Source organism: Mesoplodon bidens (assembly GCF_964165515.1).
Source record: "Mesoplodon bidens genome assembly, chromosome: 7".
Taxonomy (NCBI): Eukaryota; Metazoa; Chordata; class Mammalia; order Artiodactyla; family Ziphiidae; genus Mesoplodon; species Mesoplodon bidens.
Genome location: NC_138164.1, coordinates 25,799,602 through 25,823,150, shown reverse-complemented (window position 1 = coordinate 25,823,150; position 23,549 = coordinate 25,799,602). Strand labels below are relative to the sequence as shown.

At 34.6% G+C, this 23,549-nt stretch overlaps 1 protein-coding gene across 5 annotated transcripts in view; it reads left to right on the top strand.

Annotated features, from left to right (window-relative positions):
• CWF19L2 (CWF19 like cell cycle control factor 2) overlaps positions 1–23,549 on the top strand; it is a 208,131-nt gene that overhangs the window by 108,865 nt on the left and 75,717 nt on the right. For all 5 annotated transcript variants that reach the window (XM_081241070.1, XM_081241069.1, XM_081241068.1 and 2 more), the window contains exons 11-14: positions 153–269; positions 2,270–2,407; positions 9,799–10,011; positions 23,032–23,148. In XM_081241070.1, the coding sequence (XP_081097196.1) occupies positions 153–269; positions 2,270–2,407; positions 9,799–10,011; positions 23,032–23,148 (585 nt within the window). The remainder of the gene's footprint in view (positions 1–152; positions 270–2,269; positions 2,408–9,798; positions 10,012–23,031; positions 23,149–23,549) is intronic.

The following is a 23,549-nucleotide window of genomic DNA, read 5'->3' as shown; positions in this document are numbered from 1 at the left end:
ATTATAGTGGATAATGAAAGTCCGTGAGGCTTAAGATAATCCATAATATTATGTGAAAACTAGAATCATTTTTATGCTCTTTTGGCTATTAAACATAAGGTTTCAAGACTCTTCTCAATAAGTACAATTGTTATCTCTAAATCTTTCCACAGAATGAAGATCAGGAAGAAGTGATCCTTGTCAGAACAGATCATTCTGGAAGAGTCTGGCCTGTGAACACACCACGGAAACATCTGGAATCTAAAGGAGGGAGAAGGAAGAGACTGATTGTATGTTTAACATATGTCTTTTGTTTATTAATTCAGAATTCATTTTTTCCCTTTGTATCAGACTACAGTTGACCCTTTAACAACATGGGTTTGAACTGCAAAGGTCTACTTATACACAGAACGTTTTCAATAAATTACATACTGTAGTACTGCACAGTCTGTGGTGACTTGAATCCGTGAGTATGGAACTATAGATATTGAGGACCGACTCTAAAGTTATAGTCAGATTTTCAACTCCATGGGCATCACTGCCCCTAACCTTCTCATTGTTCAAGGGTCAACTCTATTTCAAAATATTTTCTGAAATGTTGCTTAATAATGCAAACATTAGAAGGAGTAAATCACATTCTTACTTTTATTTTGGTTATGATCCTCTGCCTTTTACAAAGTGAATTCTAATTCAACAATAGTTTTCAAATAATTGTGAACATTGAATTTTTAAGGCAGTTTTAATTTTAGTGTATATTTCTTTGACATTATTTCTAGCTTCTTTTTACATACTTATCATAACGCTTAGGGAAAACCTTGGTGCTATAGACCTGTGTTAGATCCTTTGTAAACCTTAATTTTCTTTTCCATCTTCTAGCTGCAGCAGTTAATGTTTAGCACTACCTTGAGGCTCTTAAAATGGCGAAAACAACATATTCCGTTTCCCAAGTAGATTTTTTGTTTTAAATTTGAAAGATCTTATAAGTGGTAATTGGGTCCACAGAAGATTTGTTCATTTAGAATTCCTCTGTCAAATGTTTACTATCTGCCTGTTGAGTGCCTGTGCTGCTAGAGCTAGTAATTGATTTGTTCAGCAAATAGAAATGGGATGGATATCTCTCCTAAAGAAATGGGATGTATTAGGGGTTTGAAAGGGAGATGTGGGAGAAGAATAGTAAAGGTTTGAATTGTATGAAATGACAGAACTGGCTAGGGATTCATAGATGCATTGCCAGATGGCATTGAATACATTTTTTTTTTTTTTTTTTTTTTTTGCGGTACACGGGCCTCTCACTGTTGTGGCCTCTCCCGCCGTGGAGCACAGGCCCCAGACGCTCAGGCCCAGCAGCCATGGCTTACGGGCCCAGCCGCCCCGTGGCATGTGGGATCCTCCTGGACCGGTGCATGAACCCGCGTCCCCTGCATCGGCAGGCGGATTCCCAACCACTGCACCACCAGGGAAGCCCTGAATACTCTTTTGAATTGCTTACTACTGAGTAGTCTAGGTATAGGAGTTAAGAGTATACACACATTCATTCAGGATTGAGGTTTGTTTTCTGAGTATAGTGAAAGGATAAGAGGACCAGAAAGGGGTTTGGATCCAGAGAGTGATTGAAGTCATGGAATGTGAGATTTAAGCTTGTGAAGACAGGAGTAGTAATGTGGGGAAAAAATATTGGGAACATGGTTGTAAAGAAGTTGAAGACCAGGTTTTATTTGGATAAGGGAATGTGAGAACAGTGTTGAAGAGATTTGATTTGGTAGACAGTACATAGCACTTTTCTTTTCCACGTGTAGGTATGGAATCAACTGACAGGAAAACCCAGAATTGATTTAGATGAGAATCAGAATATCAGCTTTTTTTCTGATAGAGCTGTTTAAAGTAGGTTTGCTAATACTTCACTTTTGTTCTTGATATGCTTACTTGATCCCTGGGTAACTGCTGACTTCCCTTCACAGTGGTAGAGAGTATTTACTACAAGGAGGGGAAGAGCATAGAGGAGAGAAGAAAGCATAAAACAATTCTCTCCTTTCCTTAAAACTCAGAAATCAGATACTATCATGCTTCCATCCTTGGGGAAGAGGAAAAAGTAAAGGGACAGAAGAGGTAGGGAGTGTTATTCTAATGGAAACTTTTCCACGTGGAGGCAGACAGAATAGGGATATACTGGAAAGAAAGATTATGATACACAGTGGGATTTTTACTTTTAATATCAGATTTATAGATAATTCATTAAAATACTTCAGAGACTTGTGTTTTCACTAAACTAATAATGTTCATTTTGTCATAGGCTTCTACCTATGAGGAAAAAGAAAGGGTCAGATACTTTCATGATGATGATACTCTAAGCCTAAATGATTTAGTCAAGAACGAAAAGATGGGAACAGCAGAAAATCAAAACAAACATTTTATGAAAATGACATCTAAGGTAAGATATATTCCTAGGATACCTTTGAATTTTGAGAAGCTGGTTACTCAGTCTACAATGATCTACTTTTCAAGACAGCTAGTTCTTTATAATCGTGATTTGTTTTATTAAATTAAATCCTTTGTAAGACATATTGGAAATGTGCATTTTAGAATTGACTTGATTGGGGAGTATACTTTTGGTATTCAGTTGTTTTTTTTTTAAATAAGAATTCTGGGTTAACTTTTTAATGTATTCCATGAAAATGTTAACTATATATTTGATCTACCATTTAAGGGAATGTTTGGGGCCAGACTTTAATGTCAACAGTGTGCTGCTAGTTAGGTGACCAGTCTGTTTTATCTTGATGCTACACTAGTTCTTCATAATTATGCCACAAGGTATATATATTTGGAGTAATATATATCATAAAGAAGGCATCTTGGAATAATCTTAAGTCTGTTTATATGAAAATTTTGTATGTTTTTAAATGTATGTCAATGTTTCATGGGTAGTAGGATGAATTTTTTTATTTCAAAATAGCATTCTTTGTTGAAAACCCTTCCATTGCAGTCCCTTCAAACATTACCATTAACACTTTTTATCAAAGAGACATATGTAAAGTTAGGGTTTGACCACACTGGAAGGATTCAGCTCACTGCCTATATTTACAAATGAAGTTTTATTGGAATACAGCTATTCACTTTTGTTTACATGTAGTCTAAGGCTGTTTTCGCTTTATAACAGCTGAGCTGAATAGTTGAGACAGAGACTGTACAGCCCACAGAACTGAAAATATTTACTGTCTGGCACTTGACAGAACAAATTACCCTTCCTTGCTTATGACAGCACTGGTGATGGGAATTTGAACCTAGGGATCTGAGGGACAGGAGGGAGCCTTTTTACTGTATACCTTATTAGACTTTTTCTTTTAACTATATGAATATATTACCTGATGAAAAAAATTAACTTAATGAAAACTAGAATACAGGTAACGCAAGGTATCAAGTGGGTGTATGTGTATATCACAGAGAGTAAAACAAACTTGGGTTAAACAGAAATGATTAAAAAATTTTATGGGATCTTAACTTTAGCCCATTAGGATAATTTTACTTTTCTTTATTTTGGGGGAAATACTAGAAATATTCTAGGGTCTGGAAGTTCACTGCAGAAAGAAGGGCATATTTTTATGAAAATTTCCTTCTCAGAAATGGGGCAGTGGGACCTAATGAAACTTAAAAGCTTTTGCACAGCAAGGGAAACCATAAACAAGACGAAAAGACAACCCTCAGAATGGGAGAAAATATTTGCAAATGAAGCAACTGACAAAGGATTAATCTCCAAAATTTACAAGCAGCTCATTCAGCTCAATATCAAAAAAAACAAACAACCCAATCCAAAAATGGGCAGAATACCTAAATAGACATTTCTTCAAAGAATACATACAGATTGCCAACAAACACACGAAAGGATGCTCAACATCACTAATCATTAGAGAAATGCAAATCAAAACTACAATGAGGTATCACGTCACAGCGGTCAGAATGTCCATCATCAAAAAATCTACAAACAATAAATGCGGGAGAAAAGGGAACCCTCTTGCACTGTTGGTGGGAATCTAAATTGATACAGCCACTATGGAGAACAGTATGGAGATTCCTTAAAAAACTAAAAATAGACCTACCATATAACCCAGCAATCCCACTACTGGGCAAATACCCTGAGAAAACCATAATTCACAAAGAGTCACGTACCACAATGTTCATTGCAGCTCTATTTACAATAGGCAGGACATGGAAGCAACCTAAGTGTCCATCAACAGATGAATGGATAAAGAAGATGTGGCACATATATACAATGGAATGTTACTCAGCCATAAAAAGAAACGAAATTGAGCTATTTGTAGTGATGTGGATGGATCTAGAGAGTGTCTTACAGAGTGAAGTAAGTCAGAAAGAGAAAAACAAATACCATATGCTAACACATATATATGGTATCTAAAAAAAAAATGATTCTGAAGAGAAACGGGCAGGATAGGAATAAAGATGCAGATGTAGAGAATGGACTTGAGGACACGAGGAGGAATTGTAAGCTGGGACAAAGTGAGAGAGTGGCATGGACATATATACACTACCAAATGTAAAATAGATAGCTAGTGGGAAGCAGCCACATAGCACAGGGAGATCAGTTCGGTGCTTTGTGACCACCTAGAGGGGTGGGATAGGGAGGGTGGGAGGGAGACGCAAGAGGGAGGGGATATGGGGATATATGTATACGTATAGCTGACTCACTTTGTTACACAGCAGAAACTAACACACCATTGTAAAGCAATTATACCCCAATAAAGATATTGGAAAAAACATGAAACGGGGAAGATCATTTTATTTGGAAGTCTGAATTAAATATAGTTTTAATAATTTTATCATAATCCATTCATGTTTATACACAAGATTTAAAAACCTCATTAAAAACTTACTATTTTTTAAATTAATATAAACATAAATAAATCATTGCCAAATTCAATGTCATGAAGCTTGTCCCCTATGATTTCTTCTAAGAGTTTTAAAGTTTTAGCTTTTAAGTTAGGTCTGTGATGCATTTTGAGTTAATTTTTTTACATGGTGTGAGGTAAGGGTCCAACTTCATCTTTTTTTGCATGTGAATATCCAGTTTTCCCAACACCATTTGTTTAAAAGACTGTCATTTCCCTGTTCAGTGGTCTTGGCACCCTTACTGAAAATCATTTAACCATATATGAGTTTGTTTATTTCTGGGATCTCCATTCTATTCCATTGGTCTATATATCTTTCTTTATGCCAGTATCACATTATTATGATTTTTTTTTTTATGTTGGGGGTAGGAGTTTATTTATTTATTTCTTTATTTTTGCTGTGTTGGGTCTTCGTTTCTGTGTGAAGGCTTCCCCTAGTTGTGGCAAGCGGGGACCACTTTTCATCGCGATGCGCGGGCCCCTCACTATTGTGGCCTCTCTTGTTGCTGAGCACAAGCTCCAGACGCACAGGCTCAGTAGCTGCAGCCCACGGGCCCAGTCGCTCTGCGGCATGTGGGATCCTCCCAGACCAGGGCCCGAACCCGTGTCCCCTGCACCGGCAGGCAGACTCTCAACCACTGCACCACCAGGGAAGCCCAGTATCACATTATTTTGATTATTGTAGCTTTGTAGTACGTTTTAAAATCAGGATGTGTGAGACCTCCAACTTTGTTCTTTTTAAAGATAGTTTGTTTATTTGTAGTCCCTTGAGATTCCATATGACTTTTAAGATGGAATTTTCTATTTCTGCAAAAAGCATCATTGAGATTTTGATAGATGTTGCATGCATTGTAGATCACTTTGGGTAGTATTGACATCTACTCTCCTTTCTTTTATCTTATTCGTTTTAATGTTATAACTATTTTATCACATTTTTCTTATTTATTTGGAAAAGAGATTCTCATAGTTCTAAAATTTATGATATACTATCTTGATCTTGTACCATCTAATCAATTTTCTTTAGGACTCTATCTAAATGAAAAAGAGGCATATTTTCATGCCCCTCTTGTTTTCTTCACCTCGTTTCCTCCAGCAAATATTTTCACTTTTCCCCTTCTTGGTCTTATATTCTCCACTATCTAACAACAGTCTGTCCATTAAATATTTTTGGTTTGGTGTAAGGTCATAGATGTGTACGTGACTGATAAAGGTAAAAACATGTTGTGTCAAACCCCAAAGAGAAGACAATGGGAAAATGCAAATAATTAGAGGATGTAGGAGGAGGAAATTATTGTTCTGGGATAGATGAGTATCATATTTCAGTTGTGCTGAAGAATCATTCAGACTTAATTTGCAAGACTGTCCCCTATTTAAGTCAAAAACTATGAATAGATCAGAGAAGTTCAGCAGCATTCATGGAACATAGATTTAAAAAATAGAAATACTGTCTTCTGTTTTCAACTGATTTTATTTAAATTGAATATATTCCCTGACAAGTTATGAACTGATTTTTAATAACAATATTTTAACACTATATCATATGAAAGTAAAGTTACATGTTAGAAGTACATGTTTTGCTCACTGGTGTGTTTTAGAAAAGATCAGATATCTGTGTTCTCTTTTAATAAGTACCTTAACTTGATTGGGTATGTTTATTCTGGATGAAATTTAAGGTTTCTTCTAATTCTTTGTTCTGCTTCATAGACTATATTCACAATATTCCCTTTCTATGTTTTAAAGATGGGTTTTTTAAGTGAGAGAGGCTCACTATATGCCGGGCACTCTCAGTTTTACAATCAAACTGTGTTTGATTCCTGGCTCTGTCTCTTAATAATTATGTGATTTTGATTAAGCTGTTTAGTCTCTCTTAGCCTCAGTTTTTTAATGTCAAGTGAGAATGACAGTTACTATGTTGTAGAGGTATTTGGCTGAGAAAATACTTAAAGTTTCTATTAAAATCTAGCATATAGTTAGTCACTATTTTCATGAAAATTTTAGTGACCAGTTTGGACATTTTTCAAAATTTGATATATTATGGTTGAGATAAAGGTCTGAAGTTAAAATAATAATTTGTAAGTCAGGAGACTACATATAAATAGACAAACCTGAAAGAATAGAGAGATCATCAAGGATTAATAAAGAGAAAAAGTAGAAGATAAAAATTAATTTCTGAAGCTAATGTGCTCTGAGGAATACCTTACTGATAATAATCTTTTTACCTGATTCTATCAATAATGACATTTTAGAAATTTTCTTCTGTTTACATTTAGTTTTACTTCTCTTTTCTAGTTTTTTAAGTTGGAAGATGACATCATTGATTTAAGGCCTCTCTTGTTTTCAAATATAAGTGGTTAGTTCTGTAATTGTCCTTCTAGGTACTGCTTTCACAGTACACCACAAATTCTCACATGTCCTGTTTTTGTTTTATTGTAGTTCAAAAAACTTTCTAATTTTATTTTTTATTTTTTTGATGATCCGTGGGTTATTTGGAAGTACACTATTTAATTTTCTCATACTTGACTATTTTCCATATAGCTTTCTGTTGGAATTTCTAGTCTAATTCCATTGTTTTCAGTGCACATACTCTATGTTACTTGAATCCTTTTAAATTTATTGAGAGTTTGTTTTAAATCTGAGAATGCCGTCTGTCTTGGTAAATGTTCTCTGTGCACTTGAGAAGAATGTTTATTCTGCTGTTGTCGGATACAATTTCTGTCAACGTTGGTTACGTCAGATTGGTTGATAGTTTGTTCAAGTCTTCTATGTGCCTATTGATTTTCTATTTGTTTTATCAATTATAAAGAGAGTGGCATTTAAATTTCTGACTACAGTTGTGGGTTTGTCTATTTCTCCTACAGTTCTGTCAAGTTTTTGCTTCATATATTTTGAAACTATTATTAGGTGCATAAACTTTAGGATTGTTTTGTCCTCTTGATGGTATAAGTCTTTTATTATTATGAAATGACCTTCTTTGTCCTTCATAATATTCTTTGCTTTGAAATCTACTTTCTCTGACAGGAGTACAGGCACTCTGGCTTTCTCCATATCTATTTAAATATCTGGTAAGATCAAAACAGTCATTTTCTTTTTGGTATTTAGTAGACTAAGTAAAAGTTAGTCTAATGGAAGAAAAACATAAGTTAATGAGCTGTTTTGATACAGTGTGGTCCTCATGAAACTGATGTCAGTATAGTACTGAAGGAGCTTGGACGATCTAGAAAAGTTCTTTCATACAGGTGACAACTAAATCTAAACCTCAGATTAAAAAATGAGTAGGGGTAGGAATGGCAAAATTGAGGCCAGAATTGGTCGGAGAGCAATATGTGCAAAGCCTGAAGGTAACAGTACTTTTGGGGGCTAAAGTAGGGTGGCAAAGTGTGGAGTTTGAGTAGGGATGTGATCACATGTGACTGAGATGACTCACATTTATGAGTCCTTATTGTGTGCCAGGCATGTGTTGTAAGGATGAAGAACGATAACCCTATTAGATGGATAATATTGTTATAGCCATTGTAAAATGAGGAAATAAAACAGAGAGAGAGCACAGAGAGATTAAATAACTGCCCAAGATTATATAGACAGGAGATAGAATTTTACCATGGTTATTCTGACTATAGAACCCAAGCTCTTAACCATTATACCGTTCTATGACTTAGTAGGCCAAACAACAGTTTGAACTTGATCCTGTTCACAATGTAGAGCTCTTTGAGGATTTTAAGTAGGGACATAAATAAAATAAGTAAATAAATTTTTTGTTTTAAAAACATCACCCTGGCTAAAGTTTATGTTGGGGGAGGTATAGAGAAGGTGCCTTGAGATACAGTTGAAAAATGTTTTATGTTCTATGTGGAGTGTATGCTAATTTTTTTTCATAGATGAGGTTCTGGGATTTATTTTTTAATAAAAATAAACTTTTAATTCCTAATTTAAATAAATTAGGAGTTTGGGTTTAACAGATGCACACTACTGTATACAAAACAGACAAACAAGGACCTACTGATAAGCACAGGGAACTACACTCAACATCCTGCAATAACCTATAATGGAAAAGAATCTGAGAAAGAACACACACACACATACACATACACATACATATACATATTTATTTACACATATATATATAACTGAATCACCCTGCTGCACACCCAAAACCAACACAACATTGCAAACCAACCACACCTCAATAAGATAAATAAATAAATAAACTTTTAGCAGAAGTTTTTAGCATTATCACAACACCATTTTCACACACACCCAAATTAACAATAGTTCTTGATACTGTCAGTGGCTGTTAGCCAAAGACCACCAGGGGCACACAGAGTTAAATAACTTGGGTTTATTACTTATTGGAGCAAGGCAGAATGCACACCGTGTTGAATTGCTCAGTATCTCAGTAAGAGGGTGTTAGAAAAGACTTATTAAAGAATTTGGTTTTGTACACATGAAACTTACATAGTTTTATAAATTGTTGTTACCTCAATAAAAACAAATGAAAAACAAAATTATTTTTAAAAGAGAAAGGGGAACATTGCTCTCAACGCTCTCAATATACATATTAGCAAATTCGCTGGTAAGTTTAATAGAGCGTATGCTAATTTTAAGGTGAAGGTTGTTCTTAACCTCTCTGTGGTTCAAGTTCCTCATCTATTAAATAGAAATGATAATGGTTCCCTTATCATAGGAGTATAAAACAATCAAACTGCATAGAACTGTACATAGTAAATACTCAGTAAACTTTAGCTGTGATGATGATAATAAATTGATCCTTGCAGGTCAAGCTTAAATTTTAATCATGTTTTCTTTTTTCTTTTAATGTAAGAGTCTTATTACAGGACTTACAGATATGACTTCAGTATGCCACAGTACAATAGACTGAATTGACTACTACCTTCTCCCCACTACTATTATTTTGTTTTTTCAGTTTATGGGAAAAACAGATGGAGACTATTACACTCTGGATGACATGTTTGTCTCCAGAGCAGCTGAGAGAGAATGTTTTGGTGAAGAGGAAGAGAATCAGAAGAAAAAAGCTATTGCTGAGCACCGGAGTCTTGCTGCACTAATGGAAAAATGTCTGTATTGTTTTGACAGCTCTCAATTTCCCAAGCACCTTATTGTTGCAATAGGTGTTAAGGTAAGATATATAACGTTTATTGCCCTAAGGAAACGATTCAGTGGTATATGTAAATTTGCCTCTTTCCTCATATTCTTATAAGATTCTAAGAAATCTGTTTTGTCTCATTCTGTTTCAAATATTTTCTTTTCTAAGTTCCCATGATTATTAGAATCTTCTTTAGAGTGAGTATAAATATCTAAATGATATGAAGCTCCCATTTTGTGTAATTCTTCTCTATAGAGAGGCAGAATTGAGTAGTGCTCAGGCCCTAGACTTTGGAACCATACCACCTGGATTCAAATTCTTGCTCTGCCATTTACCATCTATGTGATCTTATTTTCATGATTGGCACTTGATTCTCAGTATTAAAATCACTTCAGAGCTACTTAGTCTAAAGTAACTTCTGCTTCCCTTACTTTCTCATAGAACCTTTTTGTTTCTTTATAGAATATCTCATAATTTGAAGAAGTTTATTGTACAGTTGTTGCTTGGTATCCATGGGGGATTGGTTCCAGCAGTCTCTCTATACCAAAATACACAGATGCTCAAGTCCCATAGTCACTCCTCCATCTGCACTTCCACATCTGTGGATTCAGTCAACCCTGGATCATATAGTACCACAGTATTTATTGAAAAAGAGTCCATGTATAATTGGACCCATGCAGTTCAAACCCATGTTGTTCAAGGGTCAAATGTATTTTGTTTTACTTGTTGAGTGTCTCCCCCAGTAGGCTGTAAGTGCTCTAAGGGCATAGATAACTTTTACTCATCATTGTATACCACACATGTATCCCATTATATACCAAGCATGTATGTTTATAGTCACTTCTTTCAATAAATGTTAATAATCACTTATTTAATAGTCACTAATAATAGTCACTTATTTCAGTATTTGGCAGTTTAATTCTTTTTTTTAACATCTTTATTGGAGTATAATTGCTTTACAATGTTGCGTTACTTTCAGCTTTATAACAAAGTGAATCAGTTATACATATGTTCCCATGTCTCTTCCCTCTTGTGTCTCCCTCCCTCCCACCCTCCCTATCCCACCCCTCTAGGTGGTCACAAACCACCTAGCTGATCTCCCTGTGCTATGCGGCTGCTTCCCACTAGCTATCTGTTTTACATTTGGTAACGTATATGTGTCCATGCCACTCTCTCACTGTGTCCCAGCTTACCCTTCCCCCTCCCCATATCCTCAAGTCCATGCTCTAGTAGGTCTCTGTCTTACTCCCGTCTTACCCTTAGGTTCTTCATGACCTCTTTTTTTTTCTTAGATTCCATATATATGTGTTAGCATACGGTATTTGTTTTTCATTTTCTGACTTACTTCACTCTGTATGACAGACTCTGGGTCCATCCACCTCACTACAAATAACTCAATTTTGTTTCTTTTTATGGCTGAGTAATATTCCATTGTATATATGTGCCACATCTTCTTTATCCATTCATCTGCTGATGGACACTTAGGTTGCTTCCATGTCCTGCCTATTGTAAATAGAGCTGCAATGAACATTTTGGTACATGACTCTTTTTGAATTATGGTTTTCTCAGGGTATATGCCCAGTAGTGGGATTGCTGGGTCGTATGGTAGTTCTGTTTGTAGTTTTTAAGGAACCTCCATACTGTTCTCCATAGTGGCTGTATCAATTAACATTCCCACCAACAGTGCAAGAGTATTCCCTTTTCTCCACACCCTCTCCAGCATATATTGTTTCTAGATTTTTTGATGATGGCCATTCTGACCGGTGTGAGATGATATCTCATTGTAGTTTTGATTTGCATTTCTCTAATGACTAATGGTGTTGAGCATTCTTTCATGTGTTTGTTGGCAATCTGTATATCTTCTTTAGGGAAATGTCTATTTAGGTCTTCTGCCCATTTTTGGATTGGGTTGTTTTTTGTTATTGAGCTTCATGAGCTGCTTGTAAATTTTGGAGATTAATCCTTTGTCAGTTGCTTCATTTCCAAATATTTTCTCCCATTCTGAGGGTTTTTTTTTTTTTTGGTCTTGTTTATGGTTTCCTTTGCTGTGCAAAAGCTTTGATGTTTCATTAGGTCCCACTTGTTTATTTTTGTTTTTATTTCCATTTGTCTAGGAGGTGGGTCAAAAAGGATCTTGCTGTGATTTATGTCATAGAGTGTTCTGCCTGTTTTTCTCTAAGAGTTTGATAGTGTCTGGCCTTACATTTAGGTCTTTAATCCATTTTGAGTTTATTTTTGTGTATGGTGTTAGGGAGTGTTCTAATTTCATACTTTTACATGTAGCTGTCCAGTTTTCCCAGCACCACTTATTGAAGAGGCTGTCTTTTCTCCACTGTATATTATTGCCTCCTTTATCAAAGATAAGGTGACCATATGTTCGTGGGTTTATCTCTGGGCTTTCTATCCTGTTCCATTGATCTATATTTCTGTTTTTGTTCCAGTACCATACTGTCTTGTTTACTGTAGCTTTGTAGTATAGTCTGAAGTCATGGAGCCTGATTCCTCCTGCTCCATTTTTCGTTCTCAAGATTGCTTTAGCTATTCGGGGTCTTTTATGTTTCCATACAAATTGTGCCACTCTTATTCAACATAGTTTTGGAAGTTCTAGCCACAGCAATCAGAGAAGAAAAAGAAATAAAAGGAAGCCAAATTGGAAAAGAAGAAGTGAAGCTGTCACTGTTTTCAGATGACATGATACTATACATAGAGAATCCTAAAGATGCTACCAGAAAACTGCTAGAGCTAATCAATGAATTTGGTAAAGTAGCAGGATACAAAATTAATGCACAGAAATCCCTTGCATTTCTGTACACTAATGATGGAAAATCTGAAAATGAAATTAAGTAAACATTCCCATTTACCATTGCAACAAAAAGAATAAAATATCTAGGAATAAACCTACCTAGGGAGACAAAAGACCTGTATGCAGAAAATTATAAGACACTGATGAAAGAAATTAAAGATGATACAAATAGATGGAGAGATATACCATGTTCTTGGATTGGAAGAATCAACATTGTGAAAATGACTCTACTACCCAAAGCAATCTACAGATTCAATGCAATCCCTAATTCTTATATGAAGTAAATAATTATTGTGTACCTGATGTATACCAGAACCTAAGTAGTCACTGGGGATAAGTAGAAAATCAGATATACTTGTGGAGCTTGTATTCTAGTGAAATGGAGCAGAGAATAAAAAATGCAATTGTTTGCCCTGATTTAAGAAAGTGTTGTTATGAAGCAGATATAGAGAGGAAATGTAATAAAATAATGAGAGAGTATTTTTTGCAAAGGTGGTCTAGAATGCTTCTCTGAGGTATTTTAGTAAAGGTATGAAAGATGAGAAGAAGCAAGCAACATGAAGATATGAATGAATAATATTTCAGAAAGAGGTATCAGTGAATGAAAAGCCTTGAGGAGGAAATAAGGCAGGCATTTATGGAACAGAAAAAAGATCAGTGTAGCTGGAGTGAAGTGAGTGAGAAAAATTGGTAGGAGCGGAAGTTGAATGAATGCTAGTTTCAGGAACTAATAGTTTGGGGAATATACATATACATATTAATTAATTTGTTTGTTGTGTATACATACTTACACACACACACACACAAGCACCTGTGTAGCCAAAGAACTGGCATTGACTTTTCCATTCCAATTATAGTCTTTAATATCTTTAGGTCATTAAGACAGTCAGTTTATCAGTTTGGATTTTGGTTTCTTTATTTCCTTACCCTTTCTTTTTCTTTCTTTTCCTCTAAACTTTATCAAAAATAAAAGTAAAAAATTTCATTCAAAATTTAATGAATCAAAAACCCCACCTTAATCACTTACTTGTATTAATTTTTCCATGTTCTTTTCTAGATTGTTACATAAACATTTGCATTTTCATAATTGTGACATTATATATAAATATTTCATTCCCCTTTAGTCTAGTCCCTACCTTTAAAAAATGTAAGAATAAAGTAAACATAAAGTAACACAAAGTTTTCAATAATTCTTTTCAAGAAGTTTGGGTTTTTCTCAATGACTTCATTTTCCCTAATGCACTGAAGACAGGCCAGGTCCAGGGGAGGCCAAGAAGTGTGAAGTGTACAAACCTTTTTTTAGCCTTCTGCTTTATAGGCCGTGTCCCAAAGTAGGCATTTCTCAATTAACTAGTTAAAGGAAACTGTTGGCCAGTAAAGAGACATTTTCTATTTCTTCAACTCCTATATTATTTCATACATTCCTTTTCCTATTCTTCTCAGTTTTCCTCTTCTGCTGTGAGGTATCCATATTTTCCAATTAGAGATTTCTAAAGGTATTAAATCTTTTGCCTTTAACTTACTGAGCATTGGCTGATCTGTTTCTTCCCTCTCAGACTAGTTGTTTCATTCTGGTTTCATTTAATACCATTTGAATCTCTTTTCTTGGTCTATGCTTTATTATGCTATCTTAGCTTTAAAAACTGCTACCTAGCTTCAGCCTTTCATCCGTGAATATTTTAATATAGAAATGTTTGAAATATTGGTTCGAAGGAATTTCATCTATTTGCTACAATATCTGACTGCTTATCCCATCTATTGTAGCTAATAGGTTATTTTATTAATCTGAATAAACAGTAAGAAATTATTCCTTTTAGTTGTTACCTAAGTTAATTATATATGATTATGAGTTTCTAAGGAATTACTTTGTGTTAGGTAGTAATAATTAACAGTATTCTAAAGCAGTTCAGCAATTCTCAGCTTAAATTTCTAATACTTAAAGTTAATGTCGTAAATCCAAATGTATTAATGAAGCTATGTGAGTACTCATTAGAGTCAGACAGTTATGTAAGTTTCTGATCATAAATTGTCCCTGCCTTCTCCCTCTTTCTTAAAAATAAAAGTTATCTCTCCCCTTCTTGTCTTAACACTATCCTTTACTTAAAAAAAAAAAAACGTACTTTGATTTTTAGAGCAGTTTTAGATTTACAGAAAAATTGTAAGGCAGTACAGAGTTCCATATACCCTGTGCCCAGTTTCCTCTATTATTTCCATCTTAACATTAGTATAGTAAAATTGTTACATCTAATGAATCAGTACTGTTTTTTGTTTGTTTTACTTAATATAGTTGATATACAATATTATGTTAATTTCAGGTGTACTATGTAATGATTTGACATTTGCATACATTATGAAATGATCACTATGAGAAGTCTAGTAACCATCAGCCCCATACAAAGTTATTACAATATTACTGACCATATTCCTTATGCTGTATATTACACCCCCATGACTTATTTATTTTGTAACTGGAGTTTTAATACCTTTTCATCCCCTTCACCTATTTCGCACCTCCATCCCCAAACACTCCCCTCTGCCAACCACCCATTTGTTCTCTGTATCTATGAGTGTGTTTTTGTTTCATTATGTTTGTTCATTTGTTTTGTTTTTTTGATTTCACATATATGTGAGATGATATGGTATTTATCTTTTTCTGTCTAACTTATTTCACTTAGCATTTCAATCCATAGTGTTGCAAATGCCAAGATTTCGTTTTCATTATGGCTTATACTTCATTGTATATATGGTACATATATATACACACACACACACACACACACATATATATATATACACACATACATATATACCATATCTCCTTTATCCATTCGTCTATTGAAGAACACTTAGGTTTCTTCTATATCTTGGCTATTGTAAATAATGCTGCAGTGAACATTGATATGTATATATCTTTTTTAATTAGTGGGGTTTTTTTTAGGTAAATACTCAGAAGTGAAATTGCTGGATCATATGGCAGTTTTATTTTTAATTTTTTGAGGAAGCTCCACACTGTGTTCCATAGTGCCTGCACCAATTTATATTCCCACCAACAGTGTAGCAGGGTCACCTCTTGTCCACATCCTCACCAACACTTGTTATTTGTTTTTTTGATGATAGCCATTCTGACAGGTATGAGGTGGCATCTCATTGTGGTTTTGATTTGCACTTCCCTCATTGTTAGTGATATTGAGCATCTTTTCATGTGTCTGTTGGCCATCTGTATATATTCTTTGGAAAAATTTCTGTTTGGTCCTCTGCCCATTTTTTAATCATTTGTTTTTTTGGTCTTGAGTTATATGACTTCTTTTGTATATTTTGGATATTAACCCCTTATCTATCATTTGCAAGTATTTTCTCCCATTCAGTAGGCTGCCTTTTCATTTTGTTGATGATTTTTTTCACTATGTAAAAGCTTTTTAGTTTGACATAATCCCATTTACTTATTTTTGCTTCTGTTTCCCTTACTTGAGGAGACATATGCAAAAAAATGTTTCTAAGATCAATTTCAAAGAGTGTACTACCTATAGTTTTCTCTAGAAGTTTTCTGGTTTCCAGTCTTACATTTAAATCTTTAATCCATTTTGAATTTTTTTTTAATATGGTGTGAGAAAATAGTCTAGATTGATTCTTTTGCATGTACCTGTCCAGTTTTCCCAACACCATTTATTGAAGAGGCTATCTTTTCCCTTTTGTATATTCTTCTTTTGGTGTAGATTAATTGAACATGTAAGCACGGGTTTATTTCTGGGCTCTCTATTCTGTTTCATTGATCTATGTGTCTGTTTTTAATGCCAGTACCATTCTATTTTGATTACTATAGCTTTGTAGTATAATTTGAAATCAGGAAGTGTGATACCTCCAACTTTGTTCATCTTTCTCAAGATTGTTTTGGCTGTTCAGGATCTTTTGTATTTTTATACAAATTTTAGAATTATTTGTTCTAGTTCTGTGAAATATGCCATTGGTATTTTGATAGGGATTGCATTGAATCTCCAGGTTGCCTTAGGTAGTATGGTCATTTTAAACAGTATTACTTCTTCCAGTCTATGAACACAGAATTTCTTTCCATTTATTTTTGTCATCTTCATTTTCTTTCATTGATGTCTTATAATTTTCAGAGTATAACTTGTTTACCTCCTTGGTAAGATTTATTTATAGGTATTTTGTTATTTTTGATGCAACTGTAAATGAGACTGTTTTCTTAATTTTTTCTTTCTGATTGTTTGTTATTAGTGTATAAAAATGCCACAGATTTCTGTGTATTAATTTTGTGTCCTGCAACTTTACTGAATTCATTTATTAGTTCTAATAGTATTTTTGGTAGCATCTTGAGGACTTTCTATATATAGTGTCATGTCATCTGCAAACAGTGAGTTTTCTTCCTTTCCAGTTTAGATTCCTTTTATTTCTTTTACTTATCTGATTGCTGTGGCTAAATACAAATGGCAAGAGTTTGCTTCCTTTTCTTTTTATTTTATTTATTTGTTATTTTTTAATTGAAATATAGTTGATTTACAATATTGTGTTAGTTCCAGGTTTATAACATAGTGATTCAGTATTTATATAGATTATACTCCATTTAAAGTTATTACAAAATAATGGCTATATGTCCCTGTGCTGTACAATACAGCCTTGTTGCTTATTTATTTTATACATAGAATTTTGTATCTCTTAAACCCCGATCCCTATTTTCCCCTCCCCCACCCCTCTCTCCACTGGTAACCACTAGCTTGTTCTCTGTATTTGTTTTATTTTATTCATTTGCTTATTTTATTTTCTTTAGATTCCACATATAAGTGATAACATACAGTATTTGTATTTCTTTGTCTGACTTATTTCAGTCAGCATTATACCTCTTAGATCCATCCACATTGTTACAATTGGCAGAATTCATTCTTTTACTATGGCTGAGTAATATTCCATTGTGTGTGTGTGTGTGTGTGTGTGTATATATATTACATCTTATCTATTCATCTGTTGATGGACACTTAGGTTGCTTCCATATCATGGCTATTGTAAATAATACTGTTGTGAACATTGGGGTGATGTGTCTTTTCAATTATTGTTTTCATTTTCTTCAGATGTATACCTGGGAGGGGTACTGCTGGATTGTATGATAGTTCTATATTTAGTTTTTTGAGGAACCTCCATACTGTCTTCTGTAGTGACTTCCAATTTACATTCCCAACAACAGTGTACAGGGTTTCCTTTTCTCCACATCCTTGTCAACATTTGTCATTTATAGACTTTTTGATGATAGCCATTCTCACAGATGTGAGGTGATATCTTTATGGCTTTGATTTGCATTTCTCTGTTGATTAGAAATGTTGAGCAACTTTTCATGTGCCTATTAGCCATCTGTATATCTTCCTTGGAAAAATGTCTATTCTAGTTTTCTGCCCATTTTTCAATTGGGTTGTTTTTTTTTTGATACTGAATTTTATGAACTGTTTATATATTTTGGATGTTAACCCCTTATTAGTCATATAATTTGCAAATATTTTCTCCCATTCAGTAGGTTGTCTTTTCATTTTGTGGATGGTGTCTTTTGCTGTGCAAAAGCTTTTAAGTTTAATTAGGTCCCATTTGTTTATTTTTTCTTTTGTTTCTTTTGCCTTAGGAGACTGATCCAAAAACATAAACCATGATTTTTGTCACAGAGTGTTCTGCCTATAGTGTTCTTCTAGGAGTTTTATGAGTTAATTTTTGCATATGGTGTGAGAAATTGTTCTAATTTCATTCTTTTACATGTAGCTGTTCAGTTTTCCCAGCACCCCTTATTGAGGAGACTGTCTTTTCCTTTGTATATTCTTGCCTCCTCTGCCATAGATTAATTGACCATAGGTTCATGGGTTTATTCCTGGGCTTTCTATTCTACTTCATTGATCTCTGTGTCTGTTTTTGTGCCAGTACCATACTGTTATGATTTTACTGTAGCTTTGTAGTATCAACTGAACTCAGGGAGCGTGATACCTATGGTTTGTTCTTTTTTTCTCAAGGTTGCTTTAGCTATTCAGGGTCTTTTATTCTGTGAAAAATATCATGGTTATTTTAATATGGGTTGTATTAAACTTGTAGATTGCTTTGAATAATATGGACATTTTAACCGTGTTATTTCTTCCAATCCATGAACACAGGATATCTCTCCATTTCTTTGTATCATCAGTTCCCTTCATTAGTGTCTTACAGTTTTCAGAGTATAGGTCTTTCACATGATTAGTTAAGTTTATTTCTAGGTACTTTCTTCTTTTTGATGCAGTTTTGTATGGGATTTGATTTCTTGCTTTCTTTTTCTGATAATTTATTATTAATGTATAGAAAAATAATAGATTTCTGTATATTAATCTTTTTTATCCTGCAACTTTACTGAATTCATTTATTTGTTATAGTAGTTTTTTGTAGCATCTTTAGGATTTGATATGTATAGTATTGTGTCATCTGCAAACAGTGACAGTTTTACTTCTTTTTAATTTGCAGTCTTTTTTTGTCCTTTTCTTCTCTGTTTGCTGTGGCTAAACACAGATGGTGAGAGTGGGCATCCTTTTTATTCCTGATCTTAGAGGAAATGCTTTCAGCTTTTCACTGTTGAGTATAATGTTGGCTGTGAGTTTTTCATGTATGGCTGTATTATATTGGTGTATGTTCTCTGTATACCCACTTTGTTGAGTTTTTGTTATAAATGGGTCTTGAATTTTGTCTAAAGCTTTTTCTGCATTTATGGAGATGATCATATGATTTATACTCTTCAGTTTTTTTTATGTGGTATATCATGTTGCATCAAATACAATCTTTTGTTTTCTCACTTTCAGTGTGTATGTCTTTAGATCTGAAATGAATCTCTTGGAAGCAGCATATGTATCATTCTTGTTTTTTTTACCAAATTAGTTGCTCTGTGTCTTTGTTGCTATTTTGTTCATTGTTTTCCTGTTGTTTTTTATAGTTCTTCATTCCTTTCTTCTCCTTTTGCTCTCTTTCCTTGTGATTTGATGACTGTCTTTAGTGTTACATTTGGATTTCTTTTTCTTTTTTGTGTATCTATTACTGGTTTTTGATTTTTTAGTTACCATGATGTTCATATGTAACAACATATATATTTACATATATATATATAAAATCTTCATTTTAAATTAATGATCTGTTAAGTTTATACTCATTCTAACCACACTACATTTTACTGCTCTCCCCCCAACATTTAATGTTTTTGTTGTCATATTTTACACCTTTCTGTTTTGTGTATCCCTTAACTACTTATCGCACGTATGGATAATTTTTTTACTTTTATCTCTTAACCTTCCTACTAGCTTTGTAAGTGGTTGATCTACTACCTTTAATGTATGTTTGCCTTTCTCAGTGAGACTCTTCTTTTCATAATTCTAGTTATGACCTTTTCTTTTCTCCTTAGAGAAGTCTTTTTATCATTTCTTGTAAAGCCAGTTTAGTAGTGCTGAACTCTTTCAGCTTTTGCTTATCTTTAAAACACTTTAACTCTCCTTCAAACCTGAATGGTGACATCGCCAATCAGAGTATTGTTGGTTGTAGGTTTTTTCTTTTCATCTCTTTAAAGATATCATGCCATTCCCTTCTGGCCTGCAATTTCTGCTGAAAAGTCAGCTGATAGCCTTATGGGAGTTACCTTATATGTAACTAGTTGCTTTTCTCTTGCTGCTCTTAAGATTCTCTCTTCATCTTTAATTTTTGCAATTTTAATTATAATGTGTCATGGTGTAGACACATTGGGTTCATCTTGTTTGGAAGTCTCCATAGCTTCCTATACCTATATCTGTTTCCTTCTTATGGTTAGGGAAGTTTTCAGCCATAATTTCTTTGAATACACTTTCTACCCCTTTTTCTTTCCCTGCTCCTTCTGGGACCCCTATAATGTGAATATTAGTATGCTTCATGTTGTCTCAGAGGTCTTTCTTAATTTATCCCCATTTTTAAAACCCTTTTTTTTGTTGTTGTTCAGCTTGAGTGATTTCCACTACTCTGTCTTCCAGATCTTCCAGATCTCTGATCAGTTCCTCTGTATGAGTTCCTCTAAATCAATCTACTGTTGATTCGTTCTAGTATATATTTTTCTTTTAGTTCTTGTATTCTTTAGTTCTCTTTGATTCTTCTTTGTATTTTCTAACTCTTTTTTGAAATTGTCACTGTGTTCATCCCTTCTTCTCCCAAGTTCAGTTAACATATTTATGATCATTATCTTGAACTCTTTATTGGGTCAATTGCCTTTGTTTAGTTGCTTTTCTTTTTTTCCTGAGGTTATGTCTTGTTCCTTCACTTGGGACATTTCCTTCATCTCCTCATTTTACCCAATTCTGTGTTTTTTTTACTTGGTGTTAAGTATGTCAGTTACTTCTCCCCATCTTCAGAAGCAGCTTTATATAAGAGACATTCTGTGGGACCTGGCAGCATGCACCCCTTTGGTCACCAGAACCCTATTCCTAGGTGTGCCCCCTATATGGGCTGCATGTACCCTTCTGTTGCAGTAGGGTCAACTTCCATTGGGGAGCTGGTATGTGGGGCTGAACCCCAGCTTAGTTGGCTGTGGTGCCTCTTGGCATGACTTGCAGGCCTGCTGGAGTGCAGGGTAGGCTTTTCTCATGGTTGTCTGTTTCAACCTATGGGATGTGGGGCTGCTGCTGTCTGCTGGTAGGTGGGGTAGGCTTCTCAAGTGGTTCATTGCATGCCCAGCAGGGCTCAGGGCTGATGCCAGTTTGCTGGAGGACAGGCCTGGTCCTTGGCACTGATAAGCTAGAGGGAGGATTCTGAAATGGTGCTTGCCAGTGCTGGTGTTACTGAGGTAGAATAAGCTGCCAAAAATGGCTGCTACCAGCTTTTCTGTCCCCAGGGGGAGTCCCAATTGCTTCCTGCCTGTTTCGGAGGCTCTCCAAGAACAGCAAGTGGGTCTGAAACAGGCTCCTTTCAAACTAGTGCCTCTGTGCCAGGCTAGGACTCAGAGCATATGAGATTTTGCAGACAACCTTTAAGAATCGAGTCCCTATTTCCTATTGCCCTTGGGATCTCTCACATATGCAAACCTTGCAGGCCTTCAAAGCCAGACATTCTGGGAGCTCATCTTCATGGTGCAAATCCCCTGCCTGGGAGCCCAGTGTGGGGTTCACACTCCTTGCTTCTTGCGGAGGACCTCTATAATTGTAGTATTCCTCTGGTCTGTGGGTTGCTGACCTGGGGGTGTAGGTCCTGACTAAAGTGCATCTCCAGCCCTGTTGCCTGTCTCATTGTGGTTCCTTCTTTATGTCTTTAGTTGTGGAGTATCTTTTCTGCTGGTCTTCAGGTTGTTCTTACAGGTAGTTGCTCTGTAATTAGTTGTAATTTTGTTGTGCCTGTGGGAGGAGGTGAGCTCAGGGTCTTCCTAGTCCAGCGTCTTGGCCACCTCTTCAGTGCTTATTCCTGATATTGTTTTTAATTGTGGATATTTTGGGGATTTAACTGTAAATTTAAGTAGATAGCCATATCCACATACACTCCTAGTTTCTCCTCTTACAGTGAAGTTTTAAAAATTTACATAATTTTGTAAAGCAATTAATAAATAAATTTATTAATTCATTAATTAATTCTCTTACATAAAATTTTTCTAGCTAAAACCTAGCAAAAAATTATAGAAAATAGGATCAAGCCTCTTGAAGAATATTTATGGTTCTATGAACACCTTTTCCTCTCTACATATATACTAATTGACCTTTTTTATTTTTAGACAGTTTGTGTAAAATGAAAAAAATAGTACCAGCTTGTAGGTAATACATGTATGTAAATAAATAGAACTTAACCAGTTCTGTAAAGCCATACAGAGGTTATTTCTCTTTTCTCAGCCAATGAGAGAAGTAAGACCTGATTAATAGGCATCAGTTTAACTTCCGTATCATTACAAGGTCATGTATTTCTTTTATTTTTGCAAAATTTGTGCTGTTTCAAGGGCTTTGAAGGCATATAGCTTTCTCAGGTGAAGGATAAAGTGTCATTCATTCTACCCTTTGGTAAGCTTAATCTTTGAGGTATAGCAGTCAAAATTGAGACTTATGCAACAAATTTCTTGTTATTGAAAGACAGATTCATGGATTTTAAAATTTTAAATAGTGAACGTCTTTAAAATATTAAACTATAATATATTACTTATGAGCAGGTTTATTTTATTAACTGTTAGCCATGTTAACCTACGAGGGGCTCATATTTCAAAACTGAGAATAAACAGCAGTAACATTTCACCTTTGCATCTTTTTTTCCCATAGGTTTATTTATGTTTACCCAACTTTCGATCTCTTACTGAAGGGCACTGCTTGATAGTCCCTTTGCAGCACTATAGAGCAGCTACCTTATTGGATGAAGACATCTGGGAGGAAATTCAGGTCAGCATGATAATGCTCATGATCATTGTAATGATCAAGAGCAGTTTTTACACACTATTGTGATAAATTCTAACAAGTTTTATGCCTTCATTCAATGATTTTACTTTCTGAATTTAAACAAGTATACATTTCCATAGTTGTGTATATCTGTGGGTCATGATGTTTTCACCACTCACTACCTTTTTACTTTATTGAAAGCTTTAAATAAAAATATTTATTGAGGTATAATTGTCATATAATACAGTAGTTCCAGGTATACAACTGAAAGCTTTTGTCTACTAAATAAACTATGATCAAGTAATAATTATTTTTACTTTAAAAGAAATCAATGTAAGATTTCTAATATTTGTTTTCGTGGAACATGAAATAATCATTCTTACCACAGTAAGCTAATAAATTAC